Source organism: Heterodontus francisci, chromosome 49 (genome assembly GCF_036365525.1).
Source record: "Heterodontus francisci isolate sHetFra1 chromosome 49, sHetFra1.hap1, whole genome shotgun sequence".
In the NCBI taxonomy this organism is placed as follows: domain Eukaryota; kingdom Metazoa; phylum Chordata; class Chondrichthyes; order Heterodontiformes; family Heterodontidae; genus Heterodontus; species Heterodontus francisci.
The window spans coordinates 8932441-8957958 of NC_090419.1; the positions used below are offsets into that span (position 1 = coordinate 8932441).

Below are 25518 nucleotides of genomic sequence, written 5' to 3' on the forward strand. Positions count from 1 at the left end.
GCTCCAGGGAGAACAACCCCAGCTTCTCCAACCTAACCTTGTAGCTAAAACCCCTCATCCCACATCCTTCCGAAAGTGTGGTGACCAGAACTGGACGCAGTACCAGAGCTTCATAAAGGTTCAGCATAACCTCCCTGCTTTTGCACTCAAAGCCTCTATTTATGAAGCCCAAGATCGGTAACTTTTCTGCAGTGACCTTTTGATTGAAGAGCTTGGTCCTTTTGAGGTTCCCTGACTCGGCCTTGTTGGAGCAACACAACGTCTGACCTGGAAATCGGAAGCCCTCCTCCTGAGGTCAGGGGTCGAGAGGTTGGCGCCTTTTGACCCTCAACAATATCCAAATTCACCAGGTTGTACGCAGTTGTTTAGACCGGAGGCCGGCTACTCCCAGTGACTCCAGTTACTGTGGAAGGATGAACCTTTTAATTAAAGATCTAGAAGACATTGAGTGGATCAGAGTAACAGAAATTTATTCGGGTGAAGAGTGAAGACAGTGAGAGCAGCAGGTCGTTCTTCAGTGAAGGGACGGTGTTTAGGAGAGCAGCACAAAGTCGTTCAATTGAAGACAGCAGGGGCCGGAATTAGCGGGGAGGGCTGTACTGTGCGGAGGACCAGGTTCCGATTGCAAATTATACAGCAAAAAAAAATAAGAAAAGTCAGTAGATCGAGTACAACTACCCCATCAGCAGCTGTGGCTTTGCTGCCAACTTTCGGAGTACTTTGTGTGCAGGTCCGTGCCAATCTGACATCCATTTGTAGTTTGCTCGTTCAACCACAGAGCGTGGGACTGGAGTCACCCTGCAGGCCCAGACCAGGGAAGGCTGGTTGACCCACTTCCCTGAAGGACGTGGGTGGGCTCGCTGACTGTCTTTGGCAGCTCTCACGGTCGTTTTCCTGATCAAAATCCGGTTTCGTCGTTTGCCATGACGGGATTTGAACCCTTGACCACCAGGACAGGACCAGAACCAATAGGCGACTGTTTCCTCGGAGAGGGCAGTCAAGCCACCGTCCACACGACGGTTAAAAAGACTCACTTTCCATCTGTCTCTTATCGCATTGGATGCCACCCCCCCCCCCCCCACCCCCGGCAGTGGCGACGTGGGTCCCATGTGGGCAACAGTCAGTGAGCTGCAGCACTGTGTTCCCAGGCCTGAGGCGATCATTGATCGGCAGCTCAACGGGAGCCCTCAAATGCGTTGTCAGCCCGAAACGCGGGAAACCCAGTAAGGAATCTCACACGGGGCCAGGTCGAAGTCAGTTCAGTCTCACGTAGGTGTCGCTGGCCAGGCCAGCATTTACTGCCCATCCCTAATTGCCCCTTGAGAAGGTGGTGGTGAGCTGCCTTCTTGAACCGCTGCAGTCCGTGTGGGGTAGGTGCACCAACAGTGAAGGAATGGCGATATAGTTCCAAGTCAGGATGGTGTGTGACTTGGAGGGGAACTTGCAGGGGGTGGCGTTCCCATGCGTCTGCTGCCCTTGTCCTTCTAGCTGGTAGGGGTCGCGGGTTTGGAAGGTGCTGTCGAAGGAGCCTTGGTGAGTTGCTGCAGCGCATCTTGCAGACGGTACACACTGCTGCTGCAGTGGTGGAGGGAGTGCAAATGGACAGCACAGTCTTTAAAACAGATCTGATTCTCTCCTTCACTTCCAGAATCAGCTAGCTGACAGTCCTAAATTTGGGAGGGCGTGCTTGTGGTGCGGGGGGAGTGGGGGGCAGGGATGGGGGAAAGGAATGTCCCATACCCCGACACTGCAGTCTACGAAAGGACAGAAGGAGATGTGCTCGGGGAAGGTACCTCCTCACCGCGCATCTCCGTCACTTCAGGGCACGGGTCTGCAGCCGCCTTGATCTGAAGCCACTTGTCGCCCAGGGCCTTGGCGAAATGGTCTTCCACAGAGCCGGTGACGGAGACGGAGCTGGCGGCCGGCTCGTAGTCCTTGCCGAGGCTCCTCCGGAAGTGCTCCTCCACCACGGAATCGCAGGTGACAGTGGGGTCGGTAGCTGTGTGGGGGTGTAAGAGAGAAAAAGGCAATGGAGGCTTGAAAAGGCAACTGGCTACACGTGAAGAGGTGTGTGATGTGGAAAGGTAGGAAATCCAATAACACAAAGCAGGTTAAACACAACTGTACTACATAGAACCAGAGGAGGAGGCTGTTCAGCCCATCGTGTCCGTGCTGGCCGAAAAAAAACTACCCGCCCAATCTAATCCCACCTTCCAGCACCTGGTCCATAGCCTTGCAGGTTACAGCAATTCTGGTGCATGTCCAGGTAGCTTTTTAAAGAATTGAGGGTATCTGCCTCCACCACCAATCCTGGCAGTGAATTCCAGACACCCTCTGGGTGAAAAAGTTTCCCCTCATGTCCTCTCTAATTCTTCTACGAATCACCTTAAATCTGTGTCCCTGGTAATTGACCTCTTCACTAGGGGAAACAGGTCCTTCCTGTCTATTCTATCTAGGCCCCTCATAATTGTGTACACCTCAATTAAGTCACCCCTCAGCCTCCTCTGTTCTAAGGAAAACAACCCGAGCCCATCCAATCTTTTCTCATAGCTGCAACTTTCAAGCCTGGCAACATTCTTGTAAATCTCCTCTCTACTCCCTCCAGAGCAATTATGTCCTTCCTGTAATGTGGTGACCAGAACTGTACACAGTAATCCAGCTGTGGCTGAACCAGCGTTTTATACAGTTCCAGCATGACATCCCTGCTTTTGTATTCTATACCTCGGCCAATACAGAAAAGCATTCCATATGCCTTCTTCAGCACTCTATCTACGTGTCCTGCCACCTTCAGGGAGCTGTGGACAAGCACTCCAAGGTCTCTCACTTCCTCTACCCCTCTCAATATCCTCCCGTTTATTGTACATTCCCTCGCTTTATTTGCCCTTCCCAAATGCACTGCCTCACACCGTATCGAACCCTCTGCTGCACCTGCCCTGGGACGAGGAGATGGTTGTGAGGAATATTAAAATGAGTTGGAAGGGTCAGTATCAGAACATGGTTTGAACAAACAAGCAACCTCAGCAAACAGCTTGAAATGTGCGGAGAATGCACCTCTCGCTGATATACCCCACACCCCTCACTGCAACACAGTGAAATATCCCACACCCCTCACTGTAACACAGTGATATATCCCACACCCCTCACTGTAACACAGTGACATATCCCACACCCTTCACTGTAACACTCTGATATACCCCACACCCCTCACTGTAACACAGTGATATATCCCAGACCCTTCACTGTAACACTCTGATATATCCCACACCCCTCACTGTAACACTCTGATATATCCCACACCCCTCACTGTAACACAGTGATATATCCCACACCCCTCACTGCAACACAGTGATATATCCCACACCCCTCACTGTAACACTCTGATATATCCCACACCCCTCACTGGAACACTGATATATCCCACACCCCTCACTGTAACACTCTGATCTACCCCACACCCCTCACTGTAACACTCTGATCTACCCCACACCCCTCACTGTAACACTCTGATATCCCCCACACCCCTCACTGTAACACTCTGATATATCCCACACCCCTCACTGTAACACTCTGACCTATCCCGCACTCCTCATTGTAAGATACTGATATATCCCACACCCCTCACTGTAACACTCTGATATATCCCACACCCCTCACTGTAACACTCTGATATACCCCACACCCCTCACTGTAACACTCTGATATATCACACACCCCTCACTGTAACACTCTGATATATCTCACACCCCTCACTGTAACACTCTGATATACCCCACACCCCTCACTGTAACACTCTGATATACCCCACACCCCTCACTGTAACACTCTGATATACCCCACACCCCTCACTGTAACACAGTGATACATCCCACACCCCTCACTGTAACACACTGATATATCACACACCCCTCACTGTAACACTCTGATATACCCCACACCCCTCACTGTAACACTCTGATATACCCCACACCCCTCACTGTAACACTCTGATATACCCCACACCCCTCACTGTAACACTCTGATAGATCCCACTCCCCTCACTGTAACACTCTGATATATCCCACACCCCTCACTGTAACACTCTGATATATCACACACCCCTCACTGTAACACTCTGATATATCCCACACCCCTCACTGCAACACTCTGATATACCCCACACCCCTCACTGTAACACTCTGATATATCCCGCACTCCTCATTGTAAGATACTGATATATCCCACACCCCTCACTGTAACACTCTTATATACCCCACACCCCTCACTGGAACACTCTGATATATCCCGCACTCCTCATTGTAAGATACTGATATATCCCACACCCCTCACTGTAACACACTGATATACCCCACACCCCTCACTGTAACACTCTGAGATACCCCACACCCCTCACTGTAACACTCTGATATACCCCACACCCCTCACTGTAACACTCTGATATACCCCACACCCCTCACTGTAACACTCTGATATATCCCACACCACTCACTGTAACACTCTGACCTCTCCCGCACTCCTCACTGTAACACTCTGATATACCCCACACCCCTCACTGTAGCACTCTGATATACCCCACACCCCTCACTGTAACACTCTGATATACCCCACACCCCTCACTGTAACACTCTGATAAATCCCACACCCCACTGTAACACTCTGATATACCCCACACCCCTCACTGTAACACTCTGATATACCCCACACCCCACACTGTAACACTCTGATATATCCCACACCCCTCACTGTAACACTCTGATATACCCCACACCCCTCACTGTAGCACTCTGATATACCCCACACCCCTCACTGTAACACTCTGATATACCCCACACCCCTCACTGTAACACTCTGATATATCCCACACCCCACTGTAACACTCTGATATACCCCACACCCCTCACTGTAACACTCTGATATATCCCACACCCCTCACTGTAACACTCTGATATATCTCACACACCTCACTGTAAAACTCTGATATATCCCACACCTCTCACTGTAACACTCTGATATACCCCACACCCCTCACTGTAACACACTGATATTTCCCACACCCCTCACTGTAACACACTGATATACCCCACACTGTAACACTCTGATATACCCCACACCCCTCACTGTAACACTCTGATAGATCCCACTCCCCTCACTGTAACACTCTGATATATCCCACACCCCTCACTGTAACACTCTGATATCCCCCACACCCCTCACTGTAACACTCTGATGTACCCCACACCCCTCACTGTAACACTCTGATATTCCCCACACCCCTCACTGTAACACTCTGATATTCCCCACACCCCTCACTGTAACACTCTGATATATCCCACACCCCTCACTGTAGCACTCTGACATATCACACACCCCTCACTGTAACACTCTGATAAACCCCACACCCCTCACTGTAACACTCTGATATATCCCACACCCCTCACTGTAACACTCTGATAAACCCCACACCCCTCACTGTAACACTCTGATATATCCCACACTCCTCACTGTAACACTCTGATATACCCCACACCCCTCACTGTAACACTCTGATATACCCCACACCCCTCACTGTAACACTCTGATATATCCCACACCACTCACTGTAACACTCTGATATACCCCACACCCCTCACTGTAACACTCTGACCTATCCCGCACTCCTCATTGTAAGATACTGATATATCCCACACCCCTCACTGTAACACACTGACCTATCCCGCACTCCTCATTGTAAGATACTGATATATCCCACACCCCTCACTGTAACACAGTGATATATCCCACACCCCTCACTGTAACGCTCTGATACATCCCACACCCCTCACTGTAACGCTCTGATATACCCCACACCCCTCACTGTAACACTCTGATATATCTCACACCCCTCACTGTAACACACTGACCTATCCCGCACTCCTCATTGTTACACTCTGATATATCCCACACCCCTCACTGTCACACTCTGATATATCCCACACCCCTCACTGTAACACAGTGATAGATCCCACACCCCTCACTGCAACACAGTGATAGATCCCACACCCCTCACTGTTACACTCTGATATATCCCACACCCCTCACTGTAACACTCTGATATATCCCACCCCCTCACTGTAACACTCTGATATATCCCACACACCTCACTGTAATATTCTGATCTATACCACACCCCTCACTGTAACACTCTGATATATCCCACACCCCTCACTGTAACACTCTGACCTATCCCGCACCCCACATTGTAACATACTGATATATCCCACACCCCTCACTGTAACACAGTGATATATCCCACATCCCTCACTGTAACACTCTGATAGACCCCACACCCCTCACCGTAACACTCTGATATACCCCACACCCCTCACTGTAACACTCTGATATATCTCACACCCCTCACTGTCACACTCTGATATACCCCACACCCCTCACTGTAACACTCTGATATATCCCACACCCCTCACTGTAACACTCTGATATACCCCACACCCCTCACTGTAACACTCTGATATATCCCGCACTCCTCATTGTAAGATACTGATATATCCCACACCCCTCACTGTAACACTCTGATATACCCCACACCCCTCACTGTAACACTCTGATATATCCCGCACTCCTCATTGTAAGATACTGATATACCCCCCACCCCTCACTGTAACACTCTGATATACCCCACACCCCTCACTGTAACACTCTGATATACCCCACACCCCTCACTGTAACACTCTGATATACCCCACACCCCTCACTGTAACACTCTGATATATCCCACACCCCTCACTGTAACACTCTGACCTATCCCGCACTCCTCATTGTAACACTCTGATATATCCCACACCGCTCACTGTAACACTCTGATATACCCCACACCCCTCACTGTAACACTCTGATATATCCCACACCCCTCACTGTAACACTCTGATATATCCCACACCCCTCACTGTAACCCTCTGATATATCCCACACCCTTCAGTGTAACACTCTGATATATCCCACACCCCTCACTGTAACCCTCTGATATACCGCGCACCCCTCACTGTAACACTCTGATATACCCCACACCCTTCACTCTAACACTCTGATATACCCCACACCCTTCACTGTAACACTCTGATATACCCCACACCCTTCACCGTAACACTCTGATATACCCCACACCCTTCACTGTAACACTCTGATATACCCCACACCCTTCACTGTAACACTCTGATATATCCTACACCCCTCACTGTAACACTCTGATTTACCCCACACCCTTCACTGTAACACTGATATATCCCACACCCCTCACTGTAACACTCTGATATACCCCACACCCCTCACTGTAACACTCTGATTTACCCGACACCCCTCACTGTAACACTCTGATATACCCCACACCCCTCACTGTAACACTCTGATGTATCCCACACCCCTCACTGTAACGCTCTGATATACCCCACACCCCTCACTGTAACACTCTGATATATCCCACACCCCTCACTGTAACGCTCTGATATACCCCACACCCTTCACTGTAACACTCTGATATACCCCACACCCTTCACTGTAACACTCTGATATACCCCACACCCTTCACTGTAACACTCTGATATACCCCACACCCCTCACTGTAACACTCTGATATATCCCACACCCCTCACTGTAGCACTCTGATTTACCCCACACCCCTCACTGTAACACTCTGATATACCCCACACCCCTCACTGTAACACACTGATATATCCCACACCCCTCACTGTAACACGCTGATATATCCCACACCCCTCACTGTAGCACTCTGATGTATCCCACACCCCTCACTGTAACACTGATATATCCCACACCCCTCACTGTAACTCTCTGATATATCCCACACCCCTCACTGGAACACTCTGATATATCCCACACACCCCTCACTGTAACACAGTGATATATCCCAAACCCCTCACTGTAACGCTCTGATATACCCCACACCCCTCACTGTAACACTCTGATTTACCCCACACCCCTCACTGCAACACTCTGATTTACCCCACACCCCTCACTGTAACACTCTGATATATCCCACACCCCTCACTGTAACGCTCTGATATACCCCACACTCCTCACTGTAACACTCTGATATACCCCACACCCTTCACTGTAACACTCTGATATATCCCACACCCCTCACTGTAACACTGATATACCCCACACCCCTCACTGTAACACTCTGATATATCCCACACCCCTCACTGTAACAATCTGATATACCCCACACCCCTCACTGTAACACTCTGATATACCCCACACCCCTCACTGTAACACTCTGATATACCCCACACCCCTCACTGTAACACTCTGATAGATCCCACTCCCCTCACTGTAACACTCTGATATATCCCACACCCCTCACTGTAGCACTCTGATGTATCCCACACCCCTCACTGTAACACTCAGATATATCACACACCCCTCACTGTAACACTCTGATAAACCCCACACCCCTCACTGAAACACTCTGATATACCCCACACCCCTCACTGTAACACTCTGATATATCCCACACTCCTCACTGTAACACTCTGATATATCCCGCACTCCTCATTGTAAGATACTGATATATCCCACACCCCTCACTGTAACACTCTGATATATCCCACACCCCTCACTGTAACACTCTGATATATCCCGCACTCCTCATTGTAAGATACTGATATATCCCACACCCCTCACTGTAACACTCTGATATATCCCACACCCCTCACTGTAACACTCTTATATACCCCACACCCCTCACTGTAACACTCTGATATATCCCACACCCCTCACTGTAAAACTCTGATATATCCCACACCCCTCACTGTAACACTGATATACCCCACACCCCTCACTGTAGCACTCTGATATACCCCACACCCCTCACTGCAACACTCTGATATACCCCACACCCCTCACTGTAACACTCTGATATACCCCACACCCCTCACTGTAACACTCTGATATTCCCCACACCCCTCACTGTAACACTCTGATAGATCCCACACCCCTCACTGTAACACTGATATATCCCACACCCCTCACTGTAACTCTCTGATATATCCCACACCCCTCACTGGAACACTCTGATATATCCCACACACCCCTCACTGTAACACTCTGATATATCCCACACACCCCTCACTGTAACACTTTGATATACCCCACACCCCTCACTGTAACACTCTGATTTACCCCACACCCCTCACTGTAACACTCTGATATATCCCACACCCCTCACTGTAACAGTCTGATATATCCCACACCCCTCACTGTAACACTCTGATATACCCCACACTCCTCACTGTAACACTCTGATATACCCCACACCCCTCACTGTAACACAGTGATATATCCCAAACCCCTCACTGTAACGCTCTGATATACCCCACACCCCTCACTGTAACACTCTGATTTACCCCACACCCCTCACTGTAACACTCTGATATATCCCACACCCCTCACTGTAACGCTCTGATATACCCCACACCCCTCACTGTAACACTCTGATTTACCCCACACCCCTCACTGTAACACTCTGATATATCCCACACCCCTCACTGTAACACTCTGATATACCCCACACCCCTCACTGCAACACTCTGATTTACCCCACACCCCTCACTGTAACACTCTGATATATCCCACACCCCTCACTGTAACGCTCTGATATACCCCACACTCCTCACTGTAACACTCTGATATACCCCACACCCTTCACTGTAACACTCTGATATATCCCACACCCCTCACTGTAACACTGATATACCCCACACCCCTCACTGTAACACTCTGATATATCCCACACCCCTCACTGTAACACTCTGATATATCCCACACCCCTCACTGTAACACTCTGATATATCCCACACCCCTCACTGTAACACTCTGATATACCCCACACCCTTCACTGTAACACTCTGATATATCCCACACCCCTCACTGTAACAATCTGATATACCCCACACCCCTCACTGTAACACTCTGATATACCCCACACCCCTCACTGTAACACTCTGATATACCCCACACCCCTCACTGTAACACTCTGATATACCCCACACCCCTCACTGTAACACTCTGATAGATCCCACTCCCCTCACTGTAACACTCTGATATATCCCACACCCCTCACTGTAGCACTCTGATGTATCCCACACCCCTCACTGTAACACTCTGATATACCCCACACCCCTCACTATAACACTCTGATATATCCCACACTCCTCACTGTAACACTCTGATATATCCCGCACTCCTCATTGTAAGATACTGATATATCCCACACCCCTCACTGTAACACTCTGATATATCCCACACCCCTCACTGTAACACTCTTATATACCCCACACCCCTCACTGTTATCCTCTGATATATCCCGCACTCCTCATTGTAAGATACTGATATATCCCACACCCCTCACTGTAAAACTCTGATATATCCCACACCCCTCACTGTAACACTGATATACCCCACACCCCTCACTGTAGCACTCTGATATACCCCACACCCCTCACTGCAACACTCTGATATACCCCACACCCCTCACTGTAACACTCTGATATACCCCACACCCCTCACTGTAACACTCTGATATTCCCCACACCCCTCACTGTAACACTCTGATAGATCCCACACCCCTCACTGTAACACTGATATATCCCACACCCCTCACTGTAACTCTCTGATATATCCCACACCCCTCACTGGAACACTCTGATATATCCCACACACCCCTCACTGTAACACTCTGATATATCCCACACACCCCTCACTGTAACACTTTGATATACCCCACACCCCTCACTGTAACACTCTGATTTACCCCACACCCCTCACTGTAACACTCTGATATATCCCACACCCCTCACTGTAACAGTCTGATATATCCCACACCCCTCACTGTAACACTCTGATATACTCCACACTCCTCACTGTAACACTCTGATATACCCCACACCCCTCACTGTAACACAGTGATATATCCCAAACCCCTCACTGTAACGCTCTGATATACCCCACACCCCTCACTGTAACACTCTGATTTACCCCACACCCCTCACTGCAACACTCTGATTTACCCCACACCCCTCACTGTAACACTCTGATATATCCCACACCCCTCACTGTAACGCTCTGATATACCCCACACTCCTCACTGCAACACTCTGATATACCCCACACCCTTCACTGTAACACTCTGATATATCCCACACCCCTCACTGTAACACTGATATACCCCACACCCCTCACTGTAACACTCTGATATATCCCACACCCCTCACTGTAACACTCTGATATACCCCACACCCCTCACTGTAACACTCTGATATATCCCACACCCCTCACTGTAACACTCTGATATATCCCACACCCCTCACTGTAACACTCTGATATACCCCACACCCTTCACTGTAACACTCTGATATATCCCACACCCCTCACTGTAACAATCTGATATACCCCACACCCCTCACTGTAACACTCTGATATACCCCACACCCCTCACTGTAACACTCTGATATACCCCACACCCCTCACTGTAACACTCTGATATACCCCACACCCCTCACTGTAACACTCTGATAGATCCCACTCCCCTCACTGTAGCACTCTGATGTATCCCACACCCCTCACTGTAACACTCAGATATATCACACACCCCTCACTGTAACACTCTGATAAACCCCACACCCCTCACTGAAACACTCTGATATACCCCACACCCCTCACTGTAACACTCTGATATATCCCACACTCCTCACTGTAACACTCTGATATATCCCGCACTCCTCATTGTAAGATACTGATATATCCCACACCCCTCACTGTAACACTCTGATATATCCCACACCCCTCACTGTAACACTCTTATATACCCCACACCCCTCACTGTTATCCTCTGATATATCCCGCACTCCTCATTGTAAGATACTGATATATCCCACACCCCTCACTGTAACACTCTGATATACCCCACACCCCTCACTGTAACACTCTGATATACCCCACACCCCTCACTGTAACACTCTGATATACCCCACACCCCTCACTGTAACACTCTGATATACCCCACACCACTCACTGTAACACTCTGATATACCCCACACCCCTCACTGTAACACTCTGATATATCCCACACCCCTCACTGTAAAACTCTGATATATCCTACACCCCTCACTGTAACACTGATATACCCCACACCCCTCACTGTAGCACTCTGATATACCCCACACCCCTCACTGCAACACTCTGATATACCCCACACCCCTCACTGTAACACTGATATACCCCACACCCCTCACTGTAACACTCTGATGTTCCCCACACCCCTCACTGTAACACTCTGATAGATCCCGCTCCCCTCACTGTAACACTCTGATATATCCCACACCCGTCACTGTAGCACTCTGATGTATCCCACACCCTTCACTGTAACACTCTGACATATCACACACCCCTCACTGTAACACTCTGATATACCCCACACCCCTCACTGTAACGCTCTGATATATCACACACCCCTCACTGTAACACTCTGATATACCCCACACCCCTCACTGTAACGCTCTGATATATCACACACCCCTCACTGTAACACTCTGATATACCCCACACCCCTCACTGTAACACTCTGATATATCACACACCCCTCACTGTAACACTCTGATATACCCCACACCCCTCACTGTAACACTCTGATATATCACACACCCTTCACTGTAACACTCTGACATATCACACACCCCTCACTGTAACACTCTGATATACCCCACACCCCTCACTGTAACACTCTGATATATCACACACCCCTCACTGTAACACTCTGATATACCCCACACCCCTCACTGTAACACTCTGATATATCACACACCCCTCACTGTAACACTCTGATAAACCCCACACCCCTCACTGTAACACTCTGATGTACCCCACACCCCTCACTGTAACACTCTGATATCTCCCACACTCCTCACTGCAACACTCTGATATATCCCACACCCCTCACTGTAACACTCTGATATATCCCACACCCCTCACTGTAACACTCTGATATACCCCACACCCCTCACTGTAACACTCTGATATATCCCACACCCCTCACTGTAACACTCTGATATACCCCACACCCCTCACTGTAACACTCTGATATACCCCACACCCCTCACTGTAACACTCTGATATACCCCACACCCCTCACTGTAACACTCTAATATATCCCACACCCCTCACTGTAACACTCTGATATACCCCACACCCCTCACTGTAACACTCTGATATATCCCACACCCCTCACTGTAACACTCTGATATATCCCACACCCTTCACTGTAACACTCTGATATACCCCACACCCCTCACTGTAACACTCTGATTTACCCCACACCCCTCACTGTAACACTCTGATATATCCCACACCCCTCACTGTAACACTCTGATATACCCCACACCCCTCACTGTAACACTCTGATATACCCCACACCCCTCACTGTAACACTCTGATATACCCCACACCCCTCACTGTAACACAGTGATATATCCCACACCCCTCACTGTAACACTCTGATATATCCCACACCCCTCACTGTAACACTCTGATATATCCCACACCCCTCACTGTAACACTCTGATATATCCCACACCCCTCACTGTAACAATCTGATATACCCCACACCCCTCACTGTAACACTGATATATCCCACACCCCTCACTGTAACACTCTGATATATCCCACACCCCTCACTGTAACACTCTGATATATCCCACACCCTTCACTGTAACACTCTGATATACCCCACACCCCTCACTGTAACACTGATATACCCCACACCCCTCACTGTAACACTCTGATAGATCCCACTCCCCTCACTGTAACACTCTGATATAACCCACACCCCTCACTGTAGCACTCTGATGTATCCCACACCCCTCACTGTAACACTCTGATATATCACACACCCCTCACTGTAACACTCTGATAAACCCCACACCCCTCACTGAAACACTCTGATATACCCCACACCCCTCACTGTAACACTCTGATATATCCCACACTCCTCACTGTAACACTCTGATATACCCCACACCCCTCACTGTAACACTCTGATATATCCCACACCCCTCACTGCAACACTCTGATATACCCCACACCCCTCACTGTAACACTCTGATATATCCCGCACTCCTCATTGTAAGATACTGATATATCCCACACCCCTCACTGTAACACTCTGATATATCCCACACCCCTCACTGTAACACTCTGATATATCCCGCACTCCTCATTGTAAGATAGTGATATATCCCACACCCCTCACTGTAACACTCTGATATATCCCACACCCCTCACTGTAACACTCTTATATACCCCACACCCCTCACTGGAACACTCTGATATATCCCGCACTCCTCATTGTAAGATACTGATATATCCCACACCCCTCACTGTAGCACTCTGATGTATCCCACACCCCTCACTGTAACACTCAGATATATCACACACCCCTCACTGTAACACTCTGATAAACCCCACACCCCTCACTGAAACACTCTGATATACCCCACACCCCTCACTGTAACACTCTGATATATCCCACACTCCTCACTGTAACACTCTGATATATCCCGCACTCCTCATTGTAAGATACTGATATATCCCACACCCCTCACTGTAACACTCTGATATATCCCACACCCCTCACTGTAACACTCTGATATATCCCGCACTCCTCATTGTAAGATACTGATATATCCCACACCCCTCACTGTAACACTCTGATATATCCCACACCCCTCACTGTAACACTCTTATATACCCCACACCCCTCACTGTTATCCTCTGATATATCCCGCACTCCTCATTGTAAGATACTGATATATCCCACACCCCTCACTGTAACACTCTGATATACCCCACACCCCTCACTGTAACACTCTGATATACCCCACACCCCTCACTGTAACACTCTGATATACCCCACACCCCTCACTGTAACACTCTGATATACCCCACACCCCTCACTGTAACACTCTGATATACCCCACACCACTCACTGTAACACTCTGATATACCCCACACCCCTCACTGTAACACTCTGATATATCCCACACCCCTCACTGTAACACTCTGATATACCCCACACCCCTCACTGTAACACTCTGATATATCCCACACCCCTCACTGTAAAACTCTGATATATCCCACACCCCTCACTGTAACACTGATATACCCCACACCCCTCACTGTAGCACTCTGATATACCCCACACCCCTCACTGCAACACTCTGATATACCCCACACCCCTCACTGTAACACTCTGATATACCCCACACCCCTCACTGTAACACTCTGATATTCCCCACACCCCTCCCTGTAACACTCTGATAGATCCCGCTCCCCTCACTGTAACACTCTGATATATCCCACACCCGTCACTGTAGCACTCTGATGTATCCCACACCCTTCACTGTAACACTCTGACATATCACACACCCCTCACTGTAACACTCTGATGTACCCCACACCCCTCACTGTAACACTCTGATATCTCCCACACTCCTCACTGCAACACTCTGATATATCCCACACCCCTCACTGCAACACTCTGATATATCCCACACCCCTCACTGTAACACTCTGATATATCCCACACCCCTCACTGTAACACTCTGATATACCCCACACCCCTCACTGTAACACTCTGATATATCCCACACCCCTCACTGTAACACTCTGATATACCCCACACCCCTCACTGTAACACTCTGATATACCCCACACCCCTCACTGTAACACTCTAATATATCCCACACCCCTCACTGTAACACTCTGATATACCCCACACCCCTCACTGTAACACTCTGATATATCCCACACCCCTCACTGTAACACTCTGATATATCCCACACCCTTCACTGTAACACTCTGATATACCCCACACCCCTCACTGTAACACTCTGATTTACCCCACACCCCTCACTGTAACACTCTGATATATCCCACACCCCTCACTGTAACACTCTGATATACCCCACACCCCTCACTGTAACACTCTGATATACCCCACACCCCTCACTGTAACACTCTGATATACCCCACACTCCTCACTGTAACACTCTTATATATCCCACACCCCTCACTGTAACACAGTGATATATCCCACACCCCTCACTATAACACTCTGATATATCCCACACCCCTCACTGTAACACTCTGATGTATCCCACACCCCTCACTGTAACACTCTGATATATCCCACACCCCTCACTGTAACAATCTGATATACCCCACACCCCTCACTGTAACACTGATATATCCCACACCCCTCACTGTAACACTCTGATATATCCCACACCCCTCACTGTAACACTCTGATGTATCCCACACCCCTCACTGTAACACTCTGATATATCACACACCCCTCACTGTAACACTCTGATAAACCCCACACCCCTCACTGAAACACTCTGATATACCCCACACCCCTCACTGTAACACTCTGATATATCCCACACTCCTCACTGTAACACTCTGATATACCCCACACCCCTCACTGTAACACTCTGATATATCCCACACCCCTCACTGCAACACTCTGATATATCCCACACCCCTCACTGTAACACTCTGATATATCCCGCACTCCTCATTGTAAGATACTGATATATCCCACACCCCTCACTGTAACACTCTGATATATCCCACACCCCTCACTGTAACACTCTGATATATCCCGCACTCCTCATTGTAAGATACTGATATATCCCACACCCCTCACTGTAACACTCTGATATATCCCACACCCCTCACTGTAACACTCTTATATACCCCACACCCCTCACTGGAACACTCTGATATATCCCGCACTCCTCATTGTAAGATACTGATATATCCCACACCCCTCACTGTAACACTCTGATATACCCCACACCCCTCACTGTAACACTCTGATATACCCCACACCCCTCACTGTAACACTCTGATATACCCCACACCCCTCACTGTAACACTCTGATATACCCCACACCACTCACTGTAACACTCTGACCTCTCCCGCACTCCTCACTGGAACACTCTGATATACCCCACACCCCTCACTGTAGCACTCTGATATACCCCACACCCCTCACTGTAACACTCTGATATACCACACACCCCTCACTGTAACACTCTGATAAATCCCACACCCCACTGTAACACTCTGATATACCCCACACCCCTCACTGTAACACTCTGATATACCCCACACCCCACACTGTAACACTCTGATATATCCCACACCCCTCACTGTAACACTCTGATATACCCCACAACCCTCACTGTAGCACTCTGATATACCCCACACCCCTCACTGTAACACTCTGATATACCCCACACCCCTCACTGTAACACTCTGATATACCCCACACCCCTCACTGTAACACTCTGATATTCCCCACACCCCTCACTGTAACACTCTGATAGATCCCGCTCCCCTCACTGTAACACTCTGATATATCCCACACCCCTCACTGTAACACTCTGATATATCCCACACCCCTCACTGTAGCACTCTGATGTATCCCACACCCCTCACTGTAACACTCTGACATATCACACACCCCTCACTGTAACACTCTGATGTACCCCACACCCCTCACTGTAACACTCTGATATATCCCACACTCCTCACTGCAACACTCTGATATACCCCACACCCCTCACTGTAACACTCTGATATATCCCACATCCCTCACTGTAACACTCTGATATACCCCACACCCCTCACTGTAACACTCTGATATATCCCACACCCCTCACTGTAACACTCTGATATACCCCACACCCCTCACTGTAACACTCTGACCTGTCCCGCACTCCTCATTGTAAGATACTGATATATCCCACACCCCTCACTGTAACACACTGACCTATCCCGCACTCCTCATTGTAAGATACTGATATATCCCACACCCCTCACTGTAACACTCTGATATACCCCACACCCCTCACTGTAACACTCTGATATATCCCACACCCCTCACTGTCACACTCTGATATATCCCACACCCCTCACTGTAACACAGTGATAGATCCCACACTCCTCACTGTAACACTCTGATATATCCCACACCCCTCACTGTAACACTCTGATATACCCCACACCCCTCACTGCAACACTCTGACCTATCCCGCACTCCTCATTATAAGATACTGATATATCCCACACCCCTCACTGTAACACTCTGATATATCCCACACCCCTCACTGTAACACTCTAATATATCCCACACCCCTCACTGTAACACTCTGATATACCCCACACCCCTCACTGTAACACTCTGATATATCCCACACCCCTCACTGTCACACTCTGATAGATCCCACACCCCTCACTGCAACACAGTGATAGATCCCACACCCCTCACTGCAACACAGTGATAGATCCCACATCCCTCACTGTTACACTCTGATATATCCCACACCCCTCACTGGAACACTCTGATATATCCCACCCCCTCACTGTAACACTCTGATATATCCCACACACCTCACTGTAATATTCTGATCTATCCCACACCCCTCACTGTAACACTCTGATATATCCCACACCCCTCACTGTAACACTCTGACCTATCCCGCACCCCACATTGTAACATACTGATATATCCCACACCCCTCACTGTAACACAGTGATATATCCCACATCCCTCACTGTAACACTCTGATATACCCCACACCCCTCACCGTAACACTCTGATATACCCCACACCCCTCACTGTAACACTCTGATATATCCCACACCCCTCACTGTAACACTCTGATATACCCCACACCCCTCACTGTAACACTCTGATATATCCCACACCCCTCACTGTCACACTCTGATATATCCCACACCCCTCACTGTAACACAGTGATAGATCCCACACCCCTCACTGTAACACTCTGATATATCCCACACCCCTCACTGTAACACTCTAATATATCCCACACCCCTCACTGTAACACTCTGATATACCCCACACCCCTCACTGTAACACTCTGATATATCCCACACCCCTCACTGTCACACTCTGATAGATCCCACACCCCTCACTGCAACACAGTGATAGATCCCACACCCCTCACTGCAACACAGTGATAGATCCCACATCCCTCACTGTTACACTCTGATATATCCCACACCCCTCACTGGAACACTCTGATATATCCCACCCCCTCACTGTAACACTCTAATATATCCCACACCCCTCACTGTAACACTCTGATATATCCCACACCCCTCACTGTAACACTCTGACCTATCCCGCACCCCGCATTGTAACATACTGATATATCCCACACCCCTCACTGTAACACAGTGATATATCCCACATCCCTCACTGTAACACTCTGATATACCCCACACCCCTCACCGTAACACTCTGATATACCCCACACCCCTCACTGTAACACTCTGATATATCCCACACCCCTCACTGTAACACTCTGATATACCCCACACCCCTCACTGTAACACTCTGATATATCCCACACCCCTCACTGTAACACTCTGATATACCCCACACCCCTCACTGTAATACTCTGATATATCCCGCACTCCTCATTGTAAGATACTGATATACCCCACACCCCTCACTGTAACACTCTGATATACCCCACACCCCTCACTGTAACACTCTGATATACCCCACACCCCTCACTGTAACACTCTGACCGATCCCGCACTCCTCATTGTAACACTCTGATATATCCCACACCGCTCACTGTAACCCTCTGATATACCCCACACCCCTCACTGTAACACTCTGATATACCCCACACCCTTCACTGTAACACTCTGATATATCCCACACCCCTCACTGTAACACTCTGATATATCCCACACCCTTCAGTGTAACACTCTGATATATCCCACACCCCTCACTGTAACCCTCTGATATACCCCACACCCCTCACTGTAACACTCTGATAGATCCCACTCCCCTCACTGTAACACTCTGATATAACCCACACCCCTCACTGTAGCACTCTGATGTATCCCACACCCCTCACTGTAACACTCTGATATATCACACACCCCTCACTGTAACACTCTGATAAACCCCACACCCCTCACTGAAACACTCTGATATACCCCACACCCCTCACTGTAACACTCTGATATATCCCACACTCCTCACTGTAACACTCTGATATACCCCACACCCCTCACTGTAACACTCTGATATATCCCACACCCCTCACTGCAACACTCTGATATACCCCACACCCCTCACTGTAACACTCTGATATATCCCGCACTCCTCATTGTAAGATACTGATATATCCCACACCCCTCACTGTAACACTCTGATATATCCCACACCCCTCACTGTAACACTCTGATATATCCCGCACTCCTCATTGTAAGATAGTGATATATCCCACACCCCTCACTGTAACACTCTGATATATCCCACACCCCTCACTGTAACACTCTTATATACCCCACACCCCTCACTGGAACACTCTGATATATCCCGCACTCCTCATTGTAAGATACTGATATATCCCACACCCCTCACTGTAGCACTCTGATGTATCCCACACCCCTCACTGTAACACTCAGATATATCACACACCCCTCACTGTAACACTCTGATAAACCCCACACCCCTCACTGAAACACTCTGATATACCCCACACCCCTCACTGTAACACTCTGATATATCCCACACTCCTCACTGTAACACTCTGATATATCCCGCACTCCTCATTGTAAGATACTGATATATCCCACACCCCTCACTGTAACACTCTGATATATCCCACACCCCTCACTGTAACACTCTGATATATCCCGCACTCCTCATTGTAAGATACTGATATATCCCACACCCCTCACTGTAACACTCTGATATATCCCACACCCCTCACTGTAACACTCTTATATACCCCACACCCCTCACTGTTATCCTCTGATATATCCCGCACTCCTCATTGTAAGATACTGATATATCCCACACCCCTCACTGTAACACTCTGATATACCCCACACCCCTCACTGTAACACTCTGATATACCCCACACCCCTCACTGTAACACTCTGATATACCCCACACCCCTCACTGTAACACTCTGATATACCCCACACCCCTCACTGTAACACTCTGATATACCCCACACCACTCACTGTAACACTCTGATATACCCCACACCCCTCACTGTAACACTCTGATATATCCCACACCCCTCACTGTAACACTCTGATATACCCCACACCCCTCACTGTAACACTCTGATATATCCCACACCCCTCACTGTAAAACTCTGATATATCCCACACCCCTCACTGTAACACTGATATACCCCACACCCCTCACTGTAGCACTCTGATATACCCCACACCCCTCACTGCAACACTCTGATATACCCCACACCCCTCACTGTAACACTCTGATATACCCCACACCCCTCACTGTAACACTCTGATATTCCCCACACCCCTCCCTGTAACACTCTGATAGATCCCGCTCCCCTCACTGTAACACTCTGATATATCCCACACCCGTCACTGTAGCACTCTGATGTATCCCACACCCTTCACTGTAACACTCTGACATATCACACACCCCTCACTGTAACACTCTGATGTACCCCACACCCCTCACTGTAACACTCTGATATCTCCCACACTCCTCACTGCAACACTCTGATATATCCCACACCCCTCACTGCAACACTCTGATATATCCCACACCCCTCACTGTAACACTCTGATATATCCCACACCCCTCACTGTAACACTCTGATATACCCCACACCCCTCACTGTAACACTCTGATATATCCCACACCCCTCACTGTAACACTCTGATATACCCCACACCCCTCACTGTAACACTCTGATATACCCCACACCCCTCACTGTAACACTCTAATATATCCCACACCCCTCACTGTAACACTCTGATATACCCCACACCCCTCACTGTAACACTCTGATATATCCCACACCCCTCACTGTAACACTCTGATATATCCCACACCCTTCACTGTAACACTCTGATATACCCCACACCCCTCACTGTAACACTCTGATTTACCCCACACCCCTCACTGTAACACTCTGATATATCCCACACCCCTCACTGTAACACTCTGATATACCCCACACCCCTCACTGTAACACTCTGATATACCCCACACCCCTCACTGTAACACTCTGATATACCCCACACTCCTCACTGTAACACTCTTATATATCCCACACCCCTCACTGTAACACAGTGATATATCCCACACCCCTCACTATAACACTCTGATATATCCCACACCCCTCACTGTAACACTCTGATGTATCCCACACCCCTCACTGTAACACTCTGATATATCCCACACCCCTCACTGTAACAATCTGATATACCCCACACCCCTCACTGTAACACTGATATATCCCACACCCCTCACTGTAACACTCTGATATATCCCACACCCCTCACTGTAACACTCTGATGTATCCCACACCCCTCACTGTAACACTCTGATATATCACACACCCCTCACTGTAACACTCTGATAAACCCCACACCCCTCACTGAAACACTCTGATATACCCCACACCCCTCACTGTAACACTCTGATATATCCCACACTCCTCACTGTAACACTCTGATATACCCCACACCCCTCACTGTAACACTCTGATATATCCCACACCCCTCACTGCAACACTCTGATATATCCCACACCCCTCACTGTAACACTCTGATATATCCCGCACTCCTCATTGTAAGATACTGATATATCCCACACCCCTCACTGTAACACTCTGATATATCCCACACCCCTCACTGTAACACTCTGATATATCCCGCACTCCTCATTGTAAGATACTGATATATCCCACACCCCTCACTGTAACACTCTGATATATCCCACACCCCTCACTGTAACACTCTTATATACCCCACACCCCTCACTGGAACACTCTGATATATCCCGCACTCCTCATTGTAAGATACTGATATATCCCACACCCCTCACTGTAACACTCTGATATACCCCACACCCCTCACTGTAACACTCTGATATACCCCACACCCCTCACTGTAACACTCTGATATACCCCACACCCCTCACTGTAACACTCTGATATACCCCACACCACTCACTGTAACACTCTGACCTCTCCCGCACTCCTCACTGGAACACTCTGATATACCCCACACCCCTCACTGTAGCACTCTGATATACCCCACACCCCTCACTGTAACACTCTGATATACCACACACCCCTCACTGTAACACTCTGATAAATCCCACACCCCACTGTAACACTCTGATATACCCCACACCCCTCACTGTAACACTCTGATATACCCCACACCCCACACTGTAACACTCTGATATATCCCACACCCCTCACTGTAACACTCTGATATACCCCACAACCCTCACTGTAGCACTCTGATATACCCCACACCCCTCACTGTAACACTCTGATATACCCCACACCCCTCACTGTAACACTCTGATATACCCCACACCCCTCACTGTAACACTCTGATATTCCCCACACCCCTCACTGTAACACTCTGATAGATCCCGCTCCCCTCACTGTAACACTCTGATATATCCCACACCCCTCACTGTAACACTCTGATATATCCCACACCCCTCACTGTAGCACTCTGATGTATCCCACACCCCTCACTGTAACACTCTGACATATCACACACCCCTCACTGTAACACTCTGATGTACCCCACACCCCTCACTGTAACACTCTGATATATCCCACACTCCTCACTGCAACACTCTGATATACCCCACACCCCTCACTGTAACACTCTGATATATCCCACATCCCTCACTGTAACACTCTGATATACCCCACACCCCTCACTGTAACACTCTGATATATCCCACACCCCTCACTGTAACACTCTGATATACCCCACACCCCTCACTGTAACACTCTGACCTGTCCCGCACTCCTCATTGTAAGATACTGATATATCCCACACCCCTCACTGTAACACACTGACCTATCCCGCACTCCTCATTGTAAGATACTGATATATCCCACACCCCTCACTGTAACACTCTGATATACCCCACACCCCTCACTGTAACACTCTGATATATCCCACACCCCTCACTGTCACACTCTGATATATCCCACACCCCTCACTGTAACACAGTGATAGATCCCACACTCCTCACTGTAACACTCTGATATATCCCACACCCCTCACTGTAACACTCTGATATACCCCACACCCCTCACTGCAACACTCTGACCTATCCCGCACTCCTCATTATAAGATACTGATATATCCCACACCCCTCACTGTAACACTCTGATATATCCCACACCCCTCACTGTAACACTCTAATATATCCCACACCCCTCACTGTAACACTCTGATATACCCCACACCCCTCACTGTAACACTCTGATATATCCCACACCCCTCACTGTCACACTCTGATAGATCCCACACCCCTCACTGCAACACAGTGATAGATCCCACACCCCTCACTGCAACACAGTGATAGATCCCACATCCCTCACTGTTACACTCTGATATATCCCACACCCCTCACTGGAACACTCTGATATATCCCACCCCCTCACTGTAACACTCTGATATATCCCACACACCTCACTGTAATATTCTGATCTATCCCACACCCCTCACTGTAACACTCTGATATATCCCACACCCCTCACTGTAACACTCTGACCTATCCCGCACCCCACATTGTAACATACTGATATATCCCACACCCCTCACTGTAACACAGTGATATATCCCACATCCCTCACTGTAACACTCTGATATACCCCACACCCCTCACCGTAACACTCTGATATACCCCACACCCCTCACTGTAACACTCTGATATATCCCACACCCCTCACTGTAACACTCTGATATACCCCACACCCCTCACTGTAACACTCTGATATATCCCACACCCCTCACTGTCACACTCTGATATATCCCACACCCCTCACTGTAACACAGTGATAGATCCCACACCCCTCACTGTAACACTCTGATATATCCCACACCCCTCACTGTAACACTCTAATATATCCCACACCCCTCACTGTAACACTCTGATATACCCCACACCCCTCACTGTAACACTCTGATATATCCCACACCCCTCACTGTCACACTCTGATAGATCCCACACCCCTCACTGCAACACAGTGATAGATCCCACACCCCTCACTGCAACACAGTGATAGATCCCACATCCCTCACTGTTACACTCTGATATATCCCACACCCCTCACTGGAACACTCTGATATATCCCACCCCCTCACTGTAACACTCTAATATATCCCACACCCCTCACTGTAACACTCTGATATATCCCACACCCCTCACTGTAACACTCTGACCTATCCCGCACCCCGCATTGTAACATACTGATATATCCCACACCCCTCACTGTAACACAGTGATATATCCCACATCCCTCACTGTAACACTCTGATATACCCCACACCCCTCACCGTAACACTCTGATATACCC

The 25518-nt window shown here is 48.7% G+C and overlaps 1 protein-coding gene across 1 annotated transcript in view; it reads right to left on the bottom strand.

Annotated features, from left to right (window-relative positions):
- Window positions 1-1092: 1092 nt before the first annotated feature.
- The window catches only part of LOC137358282 (transcription cofactor vestigial-like protein 4), a 43118-nt gene continuing 18692 nt past the window's right edge, over window positions 1093-25518 (bottom strand). Inside the window, exon 5 of the mRNA XM_068024195.1 lies at window positions 1093-1999. Coding sequence (XP_067880296.1) covers window positions 1755-1999 — 245 coding nt within the window. The 3' untranslated portion in view covers window positions 1093-1754. The remainder of the gene's footprint in view (window positions 2000-25518) is intronic.